This window comes from Populus trichocarpa, unplaced genomic scaffold (genome assembly GCF_000002775.5).
Source record: "Populus trichocarpa isolate Nisqually-1 unplaced genomic scaffold, P.trichocarpa_v4.1 scaffold_25, whole genome shotgun sequence".
Classification (NCBI taxonomy): Eukaryota; Viridiplantae; Streptophyta; class Magnoliopsida; order Malpighiales; family Salicaceae; genus Populus; species Populus trichocarpa.
Window position 1 is genome coordinate 594256 of NW_026291139.1, and position 21380 is coordinate 615635.

General features: G+C 36.5%; 1 protein-coding gene and 1 long non-coding RNA gene across 5 annotated transcripts; one reads left to right on the forward strand and one right to left on the reverse strand.

Moving 5' to 3' along the window:
- Positions 1–1904: 1904 nt before the first annotated feature.
- LOC127904816 (uncharacterized) lies at positions 1905–5681 on the forward strand. Its single transcript, XR_008058250.1, has 3 exons — positions 1905–2287; positions 3562–3617; positions 5472–5681. It is a non-coding gene; the product is annotated as an uncharacterized LOC127904816 (long non-coding RNA).
- A 6262-nt stretch (positions 5682–11943) lies between these two features.
- Positions 11944–21152, reverse strand: LOC7484095 (DNA (cytosine-5)-methyltransferase 1). Of its 4 annotated transcripts, none has more exons than XM_024592322.2 (12): positions 20594–21152; positions 16894–18418; positions 15009–16512; positions 14644–14808; positions 14250–14451; positions 14043–14154; positions 13815–13962; positions 13530–13727; positions 13142–13420; positions 12891–13052; positions 12569–12787; positions 11944–12353 (listed from the first exon to the last, which is right to left on the reverse strand). In XM_024592322.2, exons 1-12 carry the CDS (start codon positions 20664–20666, stop codon positions 12216–12218), a joined length of 4725 nt encoding a protein of 1574 aa, XP_024448090.1. In that variant the 5' UTR covers positions 20667–21152; the 3' UTR covers positions 11944–12215. The 4 variants fall into 4 exon arrangements, with proteins under 4 accessions (XP_024448090.1, XP_024448092.1, XP_024448089.1 ...); XM_024592324.2 differs by having other exon boundaries at positions 20539–21151; XM_024592321.2 differs by having other exon boundaries at positions 16894–18421; positions 20594–21150.
- Between the last annotated feature and the right edge of the window lie 228 nt (positions 21153–21380).

Here is a 21380-nt window from a genome sequence, read left to right on the forward strand (position 1 = left end):
AATGCTATCAGGGTAATTACACTGCAGGTTCTCCTCTTCATAAAAGAACAAAACTCATGGGCTATAAATACACCATGAAACCTTCAAAACAAAGGTTTTATGATCTTTATTCTATACTGCATATATATATTTTCAGAGTATCTTTCTCTAGAATATTATTATATTTTTCTCTCTCTAAAAAGATACTTATTTAAGCATCGCAGAGTCCCCACCTCCACTAAAGAAAACCTTTTGCATGTACTAGTTGTAAGTTACCTTGGCTAGGGAGAATGAATGAGATTACTAGGACCAAATGATTAACCGATTATCCAATTTGGGAGCCTTATTCCTAGGCTAGTTGAATTTTTAGGACCTCATCGGTTGTGTCGTCTATGGGAAAGTAATCAAAAAGCCATTGGTTTCTTTCTAAAACTTGTTTTTAGTATTTCTAGGTCATTTCATAGCACACAACCAATGCCCACCTCAGCTAGGATGTGAGACAAATCAACTTATTGTCGTGGACACTCATACCCACTAAGAGTTTCAACAACTCACTAGTCAATTGTAACTCCTCACCTAGGCCGTGTTGACAACTCGAGGGCAAAATCAAACTTTACCACCCCGATAAATGTTAACACCCTCAAAACATATAATACCTTAGTGTAAGGGCCACCAGCTGTACCAAGAGCTCATAGACGATTGCACTACCTAGAGGAGACAAGACATAATAACATTAATGAAAGTTCCTCAAAAGATCACTCTCGTCATTGTCACACCCATGCACAAAGCAAATACTCTGAATGTACTCCCCCTAGTTACTATGGGTTGGACACCGATCACCTTAACCACCATTCTACACAAAGCTTTCTGACCTCCCAAAAGCCCGACAGACAAAGAGCTAGGAGACAGTCTATGCATGAGCATACCTAAGGAATGTTTATAGCCCCCATCAGTGGAGAGTTTCTCCTTTGTCCAAACGGATATTGAACACTCAACTCCCTAAGAATTACTTTTCCATGAATATGATTTTGGACAGCTATTGTCACACTCGAACATCACAACAATCTTTAAAAACTTTATATAGAAAAAGAACAGATATCTGACATCTTGTTCTTAGGGGAAATGTGAAACCCTGAAAATTTATAATTTAAATATGCATATGCATAAACCCTCCTGTAAACGTAAGACTGAAAGTGGTAATATTTCAATGAGTGATGAAAACCAAGATTAGAAATAATAGATAAATAATGATATATAATGGAAAAGATGACCTTCATAAAATGAATTTTGATTTAGAATTCATAAGGATAGAGAAACTGGTAACGTGTTTTGATGGATAAAATAATGAGAAAAATGACAAAATATTTCTAGGAAATAAGTAAGGTAATAAAGAATACATTATAATAAAGGATAATGCAATGAAAAGGGTAGGACTGGAGGTGCAAGCACCGATTAAAATTAGTGATGTTATTTTGAAACGATAATAAGCCCGATAAATAAATAAAGGTGAAAATTATAAAATGAATATATTCCAAAATAATAAAATGACCTTAAAGGGTTAGAAGGACAATTGATATGATTTTATGTGAAGATTGAACAAGAAAAGTCTAGATTGTTTATGAAAAGTCATTAAATGACCAATTTTACATTAGAAAGCAAAGCTCTCAATCCAATCATCGGATCGGGATGCAATTTTGCATGAAGTCTATTAATATGTTTTCCTATCTTGGTTAAAGATCAATTCCAATCGGAGTTCAGTAAAGACTAGCGATTCAAGCAGAAATAAACCGGATAGTTTACATGAAAAATAAAATAAAATACATAAAGGCATAAATGAGGGACATAATTGTAATTAGGGGAAAATGAGCATTTAAAACAGAAAAAGGCCACCAGTTCAAAGAAAAGAAAAAAAAAGGGAGAGACAATAGAGAATTCGGTTATAGAGAGGGGTGCAGAATTTGGAAGAAACAATAATACTCCGGTATCTCTAGAATCCACCGTTGGATCATTCTGAGGTTTTGTTATATTGTTCTTCTCACACTCCTCTACTAACTGACCGGAGGGATTTGAAGGAACACAATCCATTTGACAGAAATCATCCTCTGAACTTTTCTAGAAAACAAAAGGAAATAATTCTGCAGAACAGTTTTGGTCGCCGGCTGATTTCTCTCCCATCCACCGTTAGATCATGCTCATTCTTGGATATGTGGTGCGTCTAGATGTTGCCTTCAATCGGGATGGTGGAGATCGGAAAATCATTCTCTGGCAAGGTGTCGGTCATATTGAACAATAGCTCGTCTATTTTCAGGTTAACTCGGTTTTATTCAGATCTAGGGAGATCCAACCATTGGATCATTATGATTTTGAGATATATTGTGCACAACTCTATGATATGTAGTTTGAACATTAGGTTTAAAACAATAATCAGAGGTTGATGACTTATTTCCTTTTGAATGTATTGCTAGTTTTGGTAAAATTTAGTAAACTTGATTAAATACATGTTTTGATGAAATTAGAATTGTGTGGGTGTAGGTTTTATGGAAGATGTAATGATAAAATATGTTCTTATTATTAGTATTATTATAGATTAATTGTGTATTCTTTATATGAGGGGAAGAATAATTATTGTGTAAGAATAGTAAGGAACATTGCTATATGAACATGTTGATTGAATAGAAAGATAACTTGTTAGTTGTGTGGATATAAATGGGGTGGAACCATGAAGAAATTGAAATGAAAGAAATTTAGAAAATAAAACATATTTAAATCTAGCCACAAGTATTTTTGGCAAATTAATTAGTTAATGACGATTGTCATGGATTCCAATTAGTAGGGTGAAATTATTGTTGTGATAATGATCTAAGAATATTAATTGTTAAGGTTTGTTGCATATGTTTAATAACACGAGGAGAAAGCGAAAGAAAATAAATGGTTCATCATTTTGTTGTATTAATCATAATAATAGGAGAAATTCCAAAAGGAATGAGTTTCCTTATTTTGGTCTAATCTTGCTATATTGTAGAGGTAGAGAAATTGTTTGAATGTGTTGCTTTAGAATTGGTTTGAATTTGTGATTTAATGATGCCAAATGACCTTGGATGATGTTGTTTTTGCATGAAAATAAGTTGGAAGTTGAAAAGGATTTCCAAGGAATGAAAATCTCGTTTCCAAAATTTTAGCTATAAAGGAGGAGCTATTGTGATTGTTGATTTTGAGCCTTAAAACAAAATAATTTGGAGTTGGTTTTTACATAAAAGTTGTATTTCTATGTTTTAGCCTTTCATAGAGATAAATCACGACCAAAACTGAGTTTTACAACTTTAGTTATGATTAAAACACTAAATAGTGTTCTGGGTTGGTTAAGCTAAATTGATCGGAATTAGATAATTTTTAATCTTTGCATGGAATTGCTGTTGAGTGATGGTTTTGACAACAAAATTATAAGAATGAATATAAACATGAAAATGGGTAAGAGTATGAGATCTTAAAGAAAATTCCTTGTGATTGGTTTGAGAATGAGAATTAAATGAAGATGTGATGTTGGTTGTATTGTTGATAAAAATTAAATCCCTGGTGGTACAGGGGAAGCTATGGGACTGGACAATTGCATGGAGTGGAAGCACGTGCACCTATTCTAGGTAGGTGATTCATCACCTTATTTTGTAATTATCAGTTTTTCTTAAATATCTGTGTTGTGTGTTTAATTGATGTTAAAAGAATGAAACAAAGGAATAAGTTGAGTGATTATTACAAATGAGAATTATTGGTAAGTTAAGAGAAAGTGCTGAAATTATTTGGCTAACAAAAGAGGTTGGCCGGGTGCTGGGTAATTCAAATGGAATTACCGGATTGATTGTGGCAACCAAGATGGGTTAGCCGGATTTCTTGGGTAATTAAGAGAATTACCAGGTTTATTGGTTAACAAGGAAGTTAACCGAATATGGGGTACTTCGTATGGAATTACCGGATTGATTTTGGCAACCAGGATGGGTTAGCTAGATTTCTTGGGTAATTAAAAGAGTTACCGGGTTTATTGGTTAACGAGGAAGTTAACTGAATATGGGGTAATTTGTATGGAATTATCGGATTGATTGGCTAACAAAAGAGGTTAGCCGGATGCTAGGTAATTCGTATGGAATTACCGGATTGATTTTGGCAACCAGGATGGCTTAGCCAGATTTCTTGGGTAATTAAGAGAATTACCGGGTTTATCGGTTAACGAGGAAGTTAACCGAATATGGGGTAATTCGTATGGAATTACCGGATTGATTGGCTAACAAAAGAGGTTAGCTGGAGGCTGGGTAATTCGTATGGAATTACTAGATTTATTGGTAACCGAGGAAGGTTAACCAAATGTGTGGGTAATTATATGAAATTACCAGAATTATTGGCAATCGAGATGAGTTAGCCAGATAGTTAAGTTTTGAAGAGATTATATGAATTAATTGATTGAAGTTAGAAGTAGTAAATTCTAAATGTTATGAGTAAAATAATTAATATATGACTAAGATATTGAGTAAATTAATTAATGTGGTTATTGGGTAGACACAATGACTTGGAGATTGGAGGGGAATTGATAGATAATTGGTTACCATAGTGTTGGTGGCTAAAGATACATTACAATGATACTTAACACCATAATGACGGTGGCTAAGGGCATAAATTGATACTTAGCACTGTGACGATGGTGACCAAAGTTATGTGAAGGATGCTTAGTGACCGTAGTGTCGATAACTAAGATTGTGTGCGAATGATACTTGGCAACCGTGGTTACAATGCATATGATGTTAATAAGAAAAATGAAAAGGGTTCGGTACGAATGGAAGAATCAAATGACATTGATTAACTATTCCGGGTCGAGAATAGTTAATGATATCAATAGGTCACATTGGTATCGACAACCATTTCTGGTGTGATTAGCTACTCCAGGTAAGGAGGCTAATGATGTCAAGGGTTCTTGACATCGACAAGTTTGATGGTAAACCAAATATAAATAAGATTTGATTAACTATTATAAGGAAGGAATAGTTAATGATACTAATCGGTTGTATTGATATTGGCATGTGAATGTAATTGATTAGTCTAACCCAATATTAGAAGACTAATGATACTAATGAGATTTATTAGTTTCGGCAATTATCTTTTAGCAACAGATTCAGAAAGGGAATATATGGATTAATTATTCCAAAAGAATGAGATAAGCTAATAATACTAAGAGAGGAATATCTTGGAATTAAGTGAGAATTGATTTATAAGGAGATAGTGTTCGCAAACCGTTGAGTTGTGTTGAGATTTCTAAAATGGAATTATTATTGGCAAATGAGATATGATAATAGATGGATATTGGTAATAGATGGAAAATATATGTTGTAAAAGAGGTTTATGCCTAATTTTATATATATAAAAAAATTCCGTAGAGATTATTGTCTGCCATTGTTATTGTTTGTTACTATCTTTTATAATTATGTGTACATGTTAATTTCTATTTTCAGGTCCAACAAGGTCGTGTCAAGAGTGATACTAGTTTAGTTGTCTTTTGCTTTTGACCATGTAAATTATTTGTAAATTAAAAGACTTATCTCCTAAAACTTGAGATGTAATATCAATCCGTAAATTTAAATGTATGTCTTTAATCTAATGGTTGAAACTCTAAGTACCTATTTAACCATGCATGTTTATAGTTGAAATTGAATCTTTCATTTGGACTACATTATATAATGTTATTGAATAAGATGTGTTGTGTTGATGATAATGAGTTCGTTTGAGACCCAGGACGATTGGGTCGTAATTGAGTTATGAGGAGATGTGAGATATTAAAAGTGTAAATAGGGTATATGTCGATAACTTGGGACCTCCCAGTATAGGGGAGACTCTGCCGAAATTTTGGTGGAACCTGTATATCAAAAAAAAAAATTACCTGAAAATTTCCAATGTATCGCGAAAAAAAGAATGTAGAGAATCGAGGTTGTTACAGGAAAGGTCTAGTTTAAGGAGTACCTAGTATTATGATCACTAGAAACCCTAACTGGTTAATAGAGATTCTATGGTACAGGATTAGTTACAAAAAAAAAAAGTTATTATCACCCCTTAAGCTTCCTACCCAAAGCAGACTGCATTGCTGGTCTTGTCTTAAATTGCTAAGAGTTTGTTTTTATTCTATTTTTATGGTCTTCTTATAATATTCACGACTCTAGTGTCGGTGAATATTTGCCTATGAATATTTCTGACTCTAGCGTTAATAAATATCACGTAACCCAAAAGGTACGATATTCCTGACTCTGACACCAATGAATAAATCCGTAAAATTTGGATTAAAAGAAAAGAAAACCATTTTATTTATTTATTATTACTATTATCCATTTTTAGAAAAGAAAAAAAAAGAAAGATTGATTGCATATCAGATTCGCATTTCATAGTACGAGCTGCGCTAGACCCAAGCCAGTGACCCGGTTAGCTGAAACAACATGCATGCATTAATTATTCATGCATACATTGCACAATGCACATGTAATTAAAAATGGAAGGGGAGGGAACGAAAAACTTACTTGGTTTGTAGGCGTTGCTGGAGGCGAAGACCGGGAACAACATTGGCTCTGGATGACGCCCTTCTACTCCTACTTCTTCTTTTTTTTTTTTTTGCTTTCTCCTTCTCTCATCTTTCTCTTGCTTTGTGCTTTTTTTTTCTCTTAGTTTCTCTCCTCTCTTTTCTCTGTTTTCCCCCCTTCGGGCACGGTCTGTAAGATCCCACATCGGAAGCGAGTGTCCAGAGCCAGGGCCTTATAAGTGGTGTTGGTTGCTAACATGTTGTACGCGTTTTGGGGTCATGCATGACTACCAAGAATAAAACTGTGAGGGGGACCTAGGTGGAAGCCCTGGAATTGGGTGGACTGGGAGGCCCAAAGCGGACAATATATAGCATGTTGGGCCAGGCCGTTACATTTAGTATTAGAGCCGAGGACGACTCATCTTAAGGTGGGGGGATTGTAAGATCCCACATCGGAAGCGAGCGTCTAGAGTCAAGGCCTTATAAGTGGTGCTGGTTGCTAACATGTTGTACGCGTTTTGGGGCTATGCGTGGCTACCAAGAACAAAACTGTGAGGGGAACCTGGGTGGAAACCTTGGAATTGGATGGACTGGGAGGCCCAAAGCGGACAATATACAACACGTTGGGCCAGGCCGTTACACGGTCCTTCACTGGTTTTTTATAGGGCCAACCGCGAGGTGGTCTTTTAGTACACCTCTTCCTTCCTGGGAGAAGGATAAGTTTTGTTGGGGTGTTAGTTTCTTGTAGGGACTCGGACACCAATAATCCTTCCACGGTTAGACTATTGGTGATGAGTTTTGATACAGACTTTAAAGGCGTGTCGTGGGTTGAGGGAGGCATGATTGACTTGGGATTTGTGGGAGACCATTTGGTCTCTATTTTGCCCGGATTGAACTGATATAGTATAGGCGAGCAACATTTCCTCTTTTTTTTTTTTTTGTAGGTGGCTTTCTCTGTTTCCAAAGAAAGAAGATGAAGAAACAAGAAATGTGAAACGACGTCGTTTTGGGCTGAGGCGGTCATTCTTCAATTCAACTACTGAAATTCTGTCATCTTGCAATGAAGCCTTCATTCATGGAAACTTCTTTTTTTTAATTTCGCCCCTGGATAAATTGCAATTGGACCCCTACATTTTGGTGCCATTTACAAAATGGTTATTAGTTTCTAATTTAATCAATTCAGTTCTTAATTGACCCTTCAACTTTTAATTCTTTCAAAATTACCTCTAGAAAAATCACTTAACCCCCCTATAATGCCCCCTTATTTACTTTGGTCATTAGACTTTAATTTCTTGCAATTTTGACCCCAATCAGCCCTGAATTTTTATATTTCTTCAATTAAGCCCTTAATTTCATTAATTAAACTAATTCGAAGCTTAATTAATTTCCCAAACTTATCAATTTTTCAATTAAGCTCATAATTTCATTAATTAAACTTATTAAAAGTTTAATTAAGCCCCCAAACTTATGAATTCTTTCAATTTCTACCAAAATTGACTCCTAAATTTATAATTTCATCTTGATTAGTCTTCAAAACTTCCAATTTGTGTTGTCTTAACCCAAACTTAAAATTATTCTTCATTCATTTTTATTCTTTTTTCTTTTTTTAACCAATATATGTTGTAAAAAATTAAGGTATCCAAAGCCAACATCTTAATGCCACCTCCATGATATGTTTTCTCCTAACAGCATCTCCCATACATATCACTCAGGTCACCTCAGTATGTATAATCCTTGATAAGAATATAAATTTCTTAAATATGAATGATTTATTCAAAATAACTTTTCATTTTCTCTAGGTGATCCCTAAAAGCGATAGCTTCATCAATCTCCAAGGGATGGATGTGATCTTCCCGATACTATATGCATCAATCTTCAAGGGATAGGTGTGATTTCCCTAGTGCTATATGCACCACTCTTCAAGGGATATATGTGATCTCTCCAGTGCTATATGCATCAATCTCCAAGGGATGGATGCAGTCTTTCTAGTGCTATATGCATCAATCTTCAAAGGATAGATGTGATATTCCCAATGCTATATGCACAACTCTCCAATAAATAGATGTGATATTCTTAGTGCTATATGCATCACTCTTCAAGGGATAGACACGGTCTCCCCAGTGCTATATACACCACTCTTCAAGGGATAAACACGGTCTCCCTAGTGTTGTATGCATTACTCTTCAAGGGATATATATGATCTTCTTAGTGTTGTACACACCACTCTCCAAAGGATGAACGTAGGCTCCTTAATATTAGATGCATCAATCTCCAAGGGATGGATGTAGTCTTCCTAATGCTATATGCACCAATCTCCAAGGGATGGACTTGGTTTCCCTAGTGCAAATCATAATATCATGTAAACACCACTCTTAGTTAGGGGCTCTTAAGCCCCATGACAATGTTGGGAAAGTTGCAAGCTCTTACTCTCCAAAGAACTTATAATCACTCAGAAATTTATAAGCATATGTTCACCCTTTTTGGGTTCCCACTAGTCACTTATAAATTCTCTAAGTATGGTCGTCACGCTTAATGAGTTTGGAGATAGGAATTTCTCCAAAGTGAGTTGATTTTCTCTGATGGGTCCCCTTCACTTAGAAATATTTCAAAGTACAAGCTTCTTCCCCATGTTTTTCACCAACCCTTCAGGGAAATTTTTGAAGTATGATTTCCTTTATGCACCTCCACATAGGCTCTCTAGTAAATCACCCAAGGTTTCCACCACCTTTTTTCACACGATAAAAATTCAATGAACTCGTCATGGTAACCAAGTATTTTTACAAATCTTTGCATATCAATATCACAAAGACTTAAGGGGCTATTGATAAACCTATTTTATTGGGCCTAAAAAACCTTTATAACCCTCCTTTCTTGGGCATGTCCAAGGGAATGAGCATCTTCCGAGAGCCCCGAGAACGCTTAATGTGGCACTAGCCAGACCCAGTCGTGAGTGAGCTTGACAATGTGCCAAGTCCCAACACATTGGGTATGATGCCAGCCAAAACCCAAATGTTTTTGGGCTTGGTACTGTGCCAAGCCCCGGGTCCACTAAGGTTAGCAGTAAGCTAAGCCCTGGACACACTAGGGTTGGCAGTAAGCGAAGCCCCTGGCATGCTTCTATGAACACCCATCCTTCCTATGAACACCCAAGAGAATGACCATCCTCTCTTGTCATGTCCAAGGAAACGAGATAATATGGGTTTGAAAAAAATATCAAACTCAAAGCACTTGGACTTAACAATCATCTAAGTCCAAGGTAAGATAGGTCTAACAAACATGCCAGACCCAAATCCAAGATAACATGGGTCTGACAAGCATGCTAGACTTAAGGCTCTTGGACTTGGCAGTTCGGGACGTCCAAGACAACGTAGGACTCGTAAACATGTAAGACCCAAAACACTTGGACTTGGTAGTTAGCTAATCCAATGTAACAACTATCTTTCCTTAGGCAAGCCCAAAGGAATTATCATTCTTCCTTAGCACATCCAAGGGAATGACCATCCTCCCTTAGGTCTACTCTCGGGGAATAACTTAGCATTCATGGGTTTAGCTACATTTAGAATCTTGAACCCTAATCTCCCTATACTTTTTATGTGTATAAAAATCCTCTAAAGACCCACCATATTCCCATCGAACATTAGTATAGACGTAAGAGATATTTATTTTTTATTAAATACTATCAGAGTAAAATTACACCTTTTAGGTGTATAAAAGTCTTTCAAGGACCCACCATATTCTCATCAAACATTAATACAGATGTAAGGGATATTTATCCTTATTAAATGCTATCAAGGTAATTATACTAAAGACCCTCCTCTTCACAAAATGACAAGACTCATGGGCTATAAATACACCATGAGACCTTCAGAACTAAGATTCACAATTTTTATTCTCTACTACATATATATTTTTAGAGTATATTTCTCTAGAATATTATTGTATTTTTTCTCTTTAAAAGATATTTATTTAAGCATCAGAGAGTCTTCACCTCCACTAAAAAAGATCTTTTGCAAGTCAGCTTGACTAGAAAAAATAAATAAAATTATTATGACTGATTAATTAATCAATTATTCAACCTTAAAACTGTATTTCTAAACTAATTAGATTTGTAAGATCTCATGATATACAATTACGACCACATAATTTGTCCTAGAGCGAAATCGTATTGACTAGTATTTACTTCGAAAGCAAGAAAGGAGTTAAATAGCTTTACTAGTAATTATCTTTTTCTCGTTAAAAAGAAAAAAAAAAAACACGCCCTTCGTTCTCTTTTCTGACAAGGGTGAAGTGCAGCAGAGAACAGGATAGCAACTAAACAGGCATAGAAAAGGCAACATGGAACAGGATTTGGTTATTTTATGACTTTATCATCTGTTTTTACGGTTCAATAGCCAAATGCATTTCATTTTATAAATGAATTCTCATTGATAAAAAGAAGAGGATACACTGCATAATATATATAAGAAATTTACTTAAATAAGAGTGTTTGTATTTCATTGACATGTGTATATATAGAAACTTGAAAACATGATCCAAAATCCTTCCTCCAACTCCCTATTAATGATAACTAAAGGGATACAGACTGAAATTTAATTCCCAATTATTAGATTATTCATCCCACTCAATTATTTTTCCATAATTTCTTTCATGTATGTTCATCACCTTCCTACTCTTGGCTGCCGTTTTAGCTTCTTCATATTGCAACTACCCTTTAATTATTATCCTTGAATGAAAGGGTCAATTGAACTAGGCTCTCCTTGTAAAAATAGATTCCGTTTTCTCTCGTGTACTGAGGTCAAAGAAGATGAGTTTATCATTGTCAGATTCCAGCACAAGCTTATTATTCTTCCAATGTGTGCATGGAGTCTTGCTTCCTGTAAGAGGCTTAACAGTGAGTTTCTTGGTTCAACACCTCATTCTCATTCAATAACCATATTATCAAGAAACTTGTACATCTCGTAGAGAGTAAACAAAGCAATGGACAAACGGTATAATGCAAGTCTGTCACAAGCTGGCTTAGTATACTCTGGTACTTGTATCTCTAGGAACATTTCAGTACGCACGTAGCCAATGTTAAAGGAAAGAATCACTTCAGAATTTTCACTATGCACGTATGATCTTCACCAACAATAAATTCCATTAACACATGTATAACATTCGGAGTTGGTTAGGCAATAAGCTTGTTCCAAATCTCCCCAATAAGCAGCCCAATATCAACTGGATGCGTGCAGACACAATAATACAAACATGGAACTCATTATGAAGACACAACTAGTCCAACCAAGTACAACACTGGTTTAACAAAATCAATTTTTCAATTTTCATTTCCATACAGAACCAATGATAATTTCAGGAGACATGCAAGAAAATAATATAATAAATCTTGTCAATATTTCCTAAATGATTAATAGATACTATAATTTGAAAAGGGAAAATACCTTATTGACTATAAGCATTAAAATAAATTTTGCTCTGTAAAAAATCAAATGTGTTTTCACGGACTCACTGTATATTGTATGGCTGAACAGCCAGGATCAATAAACACAAAATTGCCTACACAATCTTCTTGGTTGCAACTGCTTAATGGCCGAGAGCGACACCACAACACAATATAAATTGCAATTTATTAAGACCAAGTGTTTTCTCCACCTGATGAAACTCTACTTTCTAACAAATTTTGTGGACCCTCCAACTATTTCTGCCTCTTACTATCCAGTGCTTCCTTAAGTTTCCTTCCCAACGCATATGCTAGAGGAGGAGGAACAGCATTTCCAATTTGCCGATGCTTGTGTTGAATGTTACCGAAAAACTGATAGTTATCTGGGAATCCCTGGGTCAAAGAATTAAGAAAAAAGGAAACAAATAAAAAAACGAAACCAAGCTTTTGCATGCAGCGCAGGAGCCGGGGTGAAATATGCAAGGTGGATGATTGTTGCAAGCACTGGCTACGTGCTGTCTCTTTTTAAAACTTCTTTCAGAATCAATTTATTTTATAAAGTCAGAAACTTGGACAATGGTCAAACAGTCCAGGGAAACTGAACTTACTTGAGATCGTGCACATTCACGAACAGTAAGAATCCTGTCCTGCTCAGGGTGAAAGCACATCCCCACCTTACCCATTGGCTGGGGATCTGTTATTGATGTTGGGAAGTTCCCTTCCCAATCCAATCTTCCAAATAGCCCCTTCCACTGATTGTGTCGTTTAGCTGTGTTTGGAAGGCACCATGGTATCAAATCAACCATTTGCCCAGTAGACAATTTGACCTGCATATCATGACATTATCAAAAATCACTCATCTCTACTTTCATCATGCATTAGGTTTATATCAACCTCGCATTGCAAGGTATCAATAACATGTTTTTGTACCTTCTCATCTGGGAGATCACGCCAATCAGCACCTGGCCGCTTTGGGATATTCTTGCATCTAATAAGATTCAGCTCATTCATTTCTTTTGATATATGGTCAGTCAAGACAACCATGTCGCCTCGAATTTTCTTTTGAAACCAAGAGATAGGATCATTTCCGTACTGCAAAACAAAAGGTTTGGTTATAATGCCCATGATCATATTACTTAGGAGTAAGAAGTTCCAGAAGAAAATTTTAGCATCTAATATACCTCCAAATTTGTCTTAGAAGCACCATTCGCCACATCTGGGAGATCACCAATTGTATCTCTGACAGTTATTGCACGGAAAGGGGCTCCATAAGCAGTACTCCTAACAGCAGCATATTGTGACTTCTCAGACAATGTTATTTTTAACTCTGGGGCAGCAAAAACATGCATTGGCTCTGGCCATTCTGGGAGTATCTCCTCAGGAGAGGCTGCCCATATAAAGGCACGTTTGCGTGACTGAGAAACTCCATATGCTCCGGCCTCCAAAATTCCAAATCTCACCTATTCACAATCAATACACATGTAGACATGGTTACATACAATTAGCATTCTGCATACAAAAATGAAATTATACAACCATGGTTATTTCCAATGGCATCGCAATATCTACCTGATAACCCATCTGAAGAAGAGAAGCAATAGTTAAACGGAAAGTCTGTCCTTTATTGAAAGATACAAAGTTCCTCACATTCTCTAAGAGGAAATACTTTGGGCGGAAGTAATCAGCAAAGGATAAGAATGCTAAGATCATCTCACATTGAACTTTACTCCAAGTGCTCTGATTAAACCTATTCATTCCAGAGAAGCCCTGCAAAGACACATTACTTTTTCGAGTGTCCATAAATTCCAGAGATGTTAGATGCCTCAGGTTAGTGCAAAGAAAGGCTATAAATACCTGACATGGAGGCCCTCCATTGATGAAATCCACCTGCCCTGGCAATGGCAAACCATTGATCACCTTTGCATCAAGTGATGAAGCCAATTTAGCAGCCTCAGAAGTAGAAATACAGTCATCTGCATCTCCACACCTCTCCATCACAGCCCTTAATTAACATCAGATAATTAGTCACCAGAAAAATGAGTGATAACAAAAGAAAGTTTCAATCACAAAACAACCACTTACCTGAGGATCACATTGCAATTATTAATAAACATCAATGATTCTGCATGATTGAGTTTAAATGCTTCCCCAGCAGGCTCTTCATATTCAATAGCCCACTTGGTTGTTGAGACACCTGCAATGGTGAAAATAGCCAGTTGTCAATTTATCCAACAATAGGCATAAATATCAATTATTCCTCCAAGTGAAGGATAAAGAGATGAGCACTACCAGCTTGCTGCAATCCCTCAGACAAGCCACCACAACCAGCAAAAATATCCAAAGTGGCCAAACGGTACTCTGGAGATGCTTCCAATTGTTTGTCATCTTCTGTATCATTTTCTCCTTCTTTAGACTTTCCCTTTCTCTTTCTACTTGCAACATCACCATCTTTACTCACAGCTGAAAACTTTGATTTGATATGAGCTGGTAGCTGTCCACAGTGAAACTGGAAGATTACTTATAGCTCACAGGAGCAAAGTCGAATAGTGAACCTCATAATGGCCCAGAGAAACAATCTGAAGGGCTTAGATGGCCTTAGAAATTAACTAAACTGACAATTCTCCATAAGCTGATGGACTCAGTCAGCATGTAACATTATGGGAATGAACAAAAGACAAATCACCTGCTTGAGGGACCCATTGGAAGGATCATACATGTGCTCGCAGAAGAAGGTATGATCAAAGATTGCAGGAGCACTGCATGTGGGAATATCAATTTTCTTTCTGACTTCACATTTCCCTTCAATCACCTCAACAGATAAAAGATGTGTTTCTTCACTATAATATATCTGAAATTAAGCAATAAAAACTCATTATGAATTACAAAGAAGCAAAGATGTCAGAGCAGTTTCTGGAGTTCTTTGGCATGAATTTGTTGGATAAATTTGGATGAGACTATAAATGTCGAACAACATGGTCAAAGAGTGATTACAGAATCCACAAAGATTATAAAACATAAATATACAGAAGTTTTTAAAAAAGCTTTTACCTCACGAATATCAGAACAATATGCCTTTTCAGGTGAAATATCATCTGGTCTGAAAAATCTTTGAACTTTGACCTCAGTGGATCTTGTTTCAGATTGTTTTGTTTCCATTGGAACTACTTCCAATAACTGGCACACAGCATAAGGCTTCAATCCAACATTCCTTCCACCCTTAAAAGTTTCAGTCTCCCCACTTTCCACGGCAAATTGATGAGGGTTCACATAGACAAAATCATGGACTGAGTACTCAGTTCCTTTGTATGAAAATCCTGTTTGAGAAGAATTCACTTTGGAAATATTCTTGTCTTCTTCAGATATTTTTAAGTTACAAGAGTGGCAGACACCAGAGCCAAGACCCATAGTATCAAATGGAAGAGTGAAGAAAGCACCCCTTTCTGGCCAGTACAAGCTTTTACAGTAATATTCTAGTGGCAATCCTTTCTTTTTCCTCTCTTCTGCCTTTTCCCTATCAATTCTATCAGCATTGGCATTATCTTTCCTGTGATGATGTCCCCAAGGCCTTTTTCGAACTTCCAGAATTATTGCTTGCTTAACATCCTGTAGTTTATAATTCATGCATTCATTTGTTAAGAAAACCTCTCTATCATTGGCAGTGTTACCAAGAACTGTCTCAGATCCCCACTTCATCATTCTCCCATGAAACATTTTACTTCCATTTCTTGTTTCAAACATGTACTCCACAAAATAAATGGCAGGAAGTTCATCTGGTTCATCAACCTCTACTAAGACAGCAGCCCCCACCACAATGACCTGTCCACAAACAATGGCTTGCTTGTAAATGTCTTCTCCAGAAGATGTTTTTCTTACAGGATTCCCATCCCATCTTACCTCTTTTTGTGAAGTATGGGATTTACAATGTTCAAACACTGAATAAGGTTTTAGTGTTTTCTCTACCACCACCTCTTTATCATCATCTTCATTTTCATCCTGTTCCTCAAGTTCATCTTCTTCTTTTACATCACAATCATTTCCCTCTTTCAAATCCTCTGGAGAATAGTTTGAATAATATTCCCCCCATATTCTGTTGATCAGTCTTGTTGTTGTTGCCTGCATAAGCTTCCTCTTGGACGTTCCAGAAGCAACAGTATCCATTGCAGCCCGAGGATTCAAATTGGAATGACACTTTTGCACAATTGCTTTTTTGTTCACTACCCATTTAGTATGGTGCCTCTCCTCCATCATACGAGTCAAACCGACCACAAAAGCACATTTCTTGATCTTCTGATCTGGAAACTCAGCAAAAAGCTGTAGTATTATCTGTCCATGCACTACCACGTACCTCTCAACAGCTGCTAGATCAGAAGAAATATAAGCATGATGATCCTTCTTGAACTCAGACACTTTCCGGATTACATCTGCAAAAGAAAGCCGTGATACTCGACTTTGCTCCTTCAACAATGTAATGATGCTTCTTGCAAGCTTAACTGTTTTTAGGACTGGCTTATACCAGGAAGCATATTGTTTTGATGGCTTTCCAAGTCTATACCTGAAGATGTTGAGAAAGAAAAAAACACTGATCAAGATCACGAGAAAATAAAATTACTAACTTGCAGCACCAGAAATCTTTCATGAGATAAAACCCAAAATAACTTCCAAACAGAAAACATACACCAATGGTTTCTCCCTGATATGTTAGTAACCTGCTACGAACTTAATTAATCCCTATAGTTGAATAGTTTCAACATATTTCCAATGAGAAGACATATTTGATTGGCAAACAGATTGTTAGACTTAAGTTAAAATGATTAGAAGCAAGGTCAAGAGACAGCAATAATTCAAGCACACATGCATGTGTCTGTATGTGTGTGCGCAAGTGTTTATTGGTGTTATGTGTTTGATTAATAACAATATGAGAATATTACAATACCAGGCCATGTCCGTGCGTAGTGATATAAAAATCATTGATGATCCAAACTCAATCATCCACTCCTTTATCGCACTCAAAAATATCGGCAAACCCATGTCATCCTGAGCCTCCAAACCCCTTGAAGAAGACTGATCAGGACCATCATCAAGACAGAATCCGCTTCCGTCATCTTCAGTCATACTTCCTGATCCAAAGATGGTGACATCAATGTCTTCACAAGGTTTCATTGGAAGAAGCTCCAAAGAAATCAACCTTGAGTCTGAGTTATAAAGTGACCAGTTATGAAGCATTCTTCTAGGGAGATCATCAGGGTGGTCAATTACATCATCACTTGCAACAGCTATATACTCATCGGTTTCTTCATTAGAGTGTTTGTAAAACACAGGGAGAGGGTAGTCATTTGCAATCTCATCTTCATTAATTTTGATGTAGATTGTGTTGGATGCAGAAACTGAACCACGACTTTTCTTCTGCCTCATATTAGACTGCCAATACTCTTCTTCCTGCAATAATCTTGCTAACTTTGCATCCTCGTCTTCCTCAACTGTGGTACTGGATTGGTTAGACTGATTCACAACAGCACCATCCACAGATTCTGGACCAATCACCAAGTTCCCACCAGAATTTGCTGCTTTTGCTATCAGAACATTTCCATGATTGCGACTTTCATCTCTCAAGGCTACAAGAACAGGCAAGTCTGCAAATTTCTTATCATTCTTTGTGGAAGTCTCATCCAAACCAATTATTTGGTGATAAATAAATTCACCCTGAGAAATGAGGAAATTCTTGATGGATACTGCACCAGAGAAACACTTATTTCCACTCATTGCTCGCACAACCCCAGCAAGCAACTCATCAAGGGTGAATTCAGGGTTTCCTCCAGAGAATCTTGAGAGTTTTTTGTAGACTTCAACACAAGCAAGTGCCTTCTGGAAGAAATGATCAAAGAACTTCTTGTAGCCACCAGCAGGCTTAATGCAGTCATAATCTGCCACTTCAGTACTTAGCCAAATGACTGGGGATCCATCTTCATAACCAGAGATATCCCATGCTTCTATCCTTCCAAAGCCATCACACCTAACATGCACTTCTTTTTCCTTGTCAATGCTTTCCTCATGAGGCATTATAATGCCAGAGATAAACATATCATCAACTTCAACCATCTCCAAGGGCTGTGGGTTGCCATTTGCATCATGCACAACAAAATCAATCAATCTCCTGTTTGGGCGACCCTCTTCTTGCCCTTGAGTCAAACGAACAGCTAGAATTTCTTCATCGACAACTTGTTCTTTCTTTGATTCAACAACATAAGACTTCTCTTCATGCAATCGTACAGATTTCTCCTTGAAATCTTTGCATGCAGCAGCTCTCTTAGGCCTTTTCAGTGAACCATCGCCACCAGTAGGCTCTTCCTTGTTGGTATCAGGGGAATTTCTCTTCTTCCCTTTTGTGTTTTTTTCTGGCACTTCTTTCTTTACATTAGACACTGAAGATTTTTGTTTCCCTTTTTTGTTCTTCCTCATACCTACTGCAAAGTTCAAAAGTTTAGTGATGAAGCAAAAAGGCTAATACTTTGATTGTTTAACGTCAGTCATGAAGCAAAATGCATTAGACTTTGAATGTAACAAAAAAAGTCATTTTGTAGTGTGCTATCAATCAACCATATTAGTTCATGCAGTACTCCCTCGTACAAAGTGAGTTTTCCAGTGAAAAAAAAACCCTTATCTCTCTCTCTCTCTCTCTCTCTCTCTGTATTTGGTAACGTGGTTAGAAGTACGGTAGGGTTGAAAAGCATCGAATTGATGGCTCATTTTCAGGCACCAAATTGATGCGGTGCGTTTTGCATTTCAAAATACCAAATAGCTGTTCACATTTATGTAACAAATTGAGAAAGCTAATAATTGAAGTTGAGGTATACAAAAAACTCTCAAGATTCTCTATTTTATTAGAGGATTTATGAACCAGATTGCAGACACGCCAAATCAAGAGGCTAATAAGTGATGCTTTTCGCATTTTCAATCGTGCTTGATCGAATATCAAATGTGCCCTAAAACTTTTATTGCAACAGTGGCAAATAAAGGGTTACAAACCAACCAAACCGAGAGAGCTAATAATTGATGCTTCTCGCATTTCCAAACATACTAGACCCAAAAATCAAACATGTTCTAATAAAACAGTGGCAAATAACAAATTGAGAAAGCTGGTATTTGATGCTTCTCACATTTACAAACATACTTGATGGAAATATCAAACATGTTCTAATACAATATTGGCAAATAACAAATTAAGAAAGCTAATAATTGATGCTTCTCACATTTCCAAACATACTTGACTGAAATATCAAACATGTTCTAAATTTTCTAATAAAATAATGGCAAATAACAAATCAAGAAAGCTGATAATTGATGCTTCTCGCATTTCCAAACATACTTGACTGACATATCAAACATGTTCTAAATCTTCTAATAAAATAGTGGCAAATAACAAATTGAGAAAGCTGATAGTTGATGCTTCTCACATTTCCAAACATTCTTGACCCAAATATCAAACTTGTTTTAGAATTTTTAATACAACAGTGGCAAATGACAAATCAAGAAAGCTGGTATTTGATGCCTCTCACATTTACAAACATAATTGACCGAAATATCAAACGTGTTCTAATACAATAGTGGCAAATAACAAATTGAGAAAGCTAATAATTGATGCTTCTCACATTTCCTAACATACTTGACCGAAATATCGAACGTGTTCTAAACCCTCTAATAAAATAGTGGCAAATAACAAATTGAGAAAGCTAATAATTGATGCTTCTCACATTTCCAAACATGCATGACTGACATATCAAACGTGTTCTAAATCCTCTAATAAAATAGTGGCAAATAACAAATTGAGAAAGCTAATAATTGATGCTTCTCGCATTTCCAAACATGCCTGACCGACATATCAAACGTGTTCTAAATCTTCTAATAAATTAGTGGCAAGTAACAAATCAAGAAAGCTAATAATTGATGCTTCTCACATTTCCAAACATACTTGACTCAAATATCAAACGTGTTCTTGAATTTTTAATACAACAGCGGCAAATAACAGGGTTACAAACCCATCAAATCAAGAAAGCTAATTATTAATGGATTTCACATTTCCAATCTTACTTGAGTGCACTACGAAACATGCCCTGAAACTTCTATTATGACAGTTTAAATAACAAGGTCACACAGCCATTAAATCAAGAAGTATAATAACGCTTACACAAATCTCAAACTACATGCATAAAGTACGCTAGGAAAATGAGACTAGGACTCAGATAGCGCACCATTATACTTTTTATACACGAAAGAAATCTAAATTCTCAATTTTTTCTTAACAGGTTTTGTTTTCTAACAGAAACTGTACAACTTCCTGCCTAAGCACCAAAGATTTGTATATTGTGTACAAGTTAACTCGGAAACAAACAAACGAACAGACAAACAAACCCCAATTTGCAAAAATGAAAAAATAAAAAACCAAGTTGATGAATTGGATCATGGGTAGTTTTGGGTGATGGAAAGAAGGAAAGTGGGATGCTTTGCCTTTGACTACATAGAATAATGTTCATAGTCCTTAACAAATCTTAAATAAAAATACAAAAGCGAAAAACCAACGAACCATTCATAATCCAATCATCAAACAAACATCAAGTAGATTGAGGTTGGATGATAACCAGATGATGAAGAAGAAATAGTATTATCAACTGGGTCATTTGTTGTTGTATCCAATATTGATGAAGATCCCATCTTTCTTTCTTTCCCTTATCGACAAACCCCTCCTGCTTCTGCTTTGTTCTTTGCCCTTTGCGGTGGCCTGGGTTAGGTTTGGGGTTTGGTTGTTGGATTGATGACAGCAACAACACTAAAATGTAATAAGTAATGGTGGATTTAAAGGGAAAAACAGTGGGCGGGAAACGAAAAGGTGTGTGCTTTGGTTTTGGACAATGGCGTCTATTGCCTCCAAAACCAAAACCAAAAGGTGTCAGTGTAATTCACCCATCTCTTCCCTCCATAACTCGTTGCGTTTACTTGCTCCTAACTCTCCACTACTGTGTCTCAGATTTCCTTGTGGCATGGGCCGATTCTCTTTGTGGCCCATTAAACTGACAACACAAGCCCGTTATTATATTGTTTGTAGGCTGTTGCCTATTGGGGTAAGTAATAGTAAAGGTTGGATTTTTACTCAGACCACCCTCCATCATATGTTCCCGCGACAGACAACGACACAATCCAAGCCGGACGTGCCATTGACGTTGCAGAAGCTCAGTAATAGCTGCCAGATTACCATGAGAAGAATCATGTTGAAGCAATTGGTCCACACTGCAAACTTAGAATCAACTTCCACGATGATTTTTTCTATAATCCACCCACCAAGCCATATCTATGCCGTTTAAAATACCCCATAGCTCAGCACAAAGCACTGAACATATATCAAGATGGTAAGCAAAGCCCTTAAGCCAA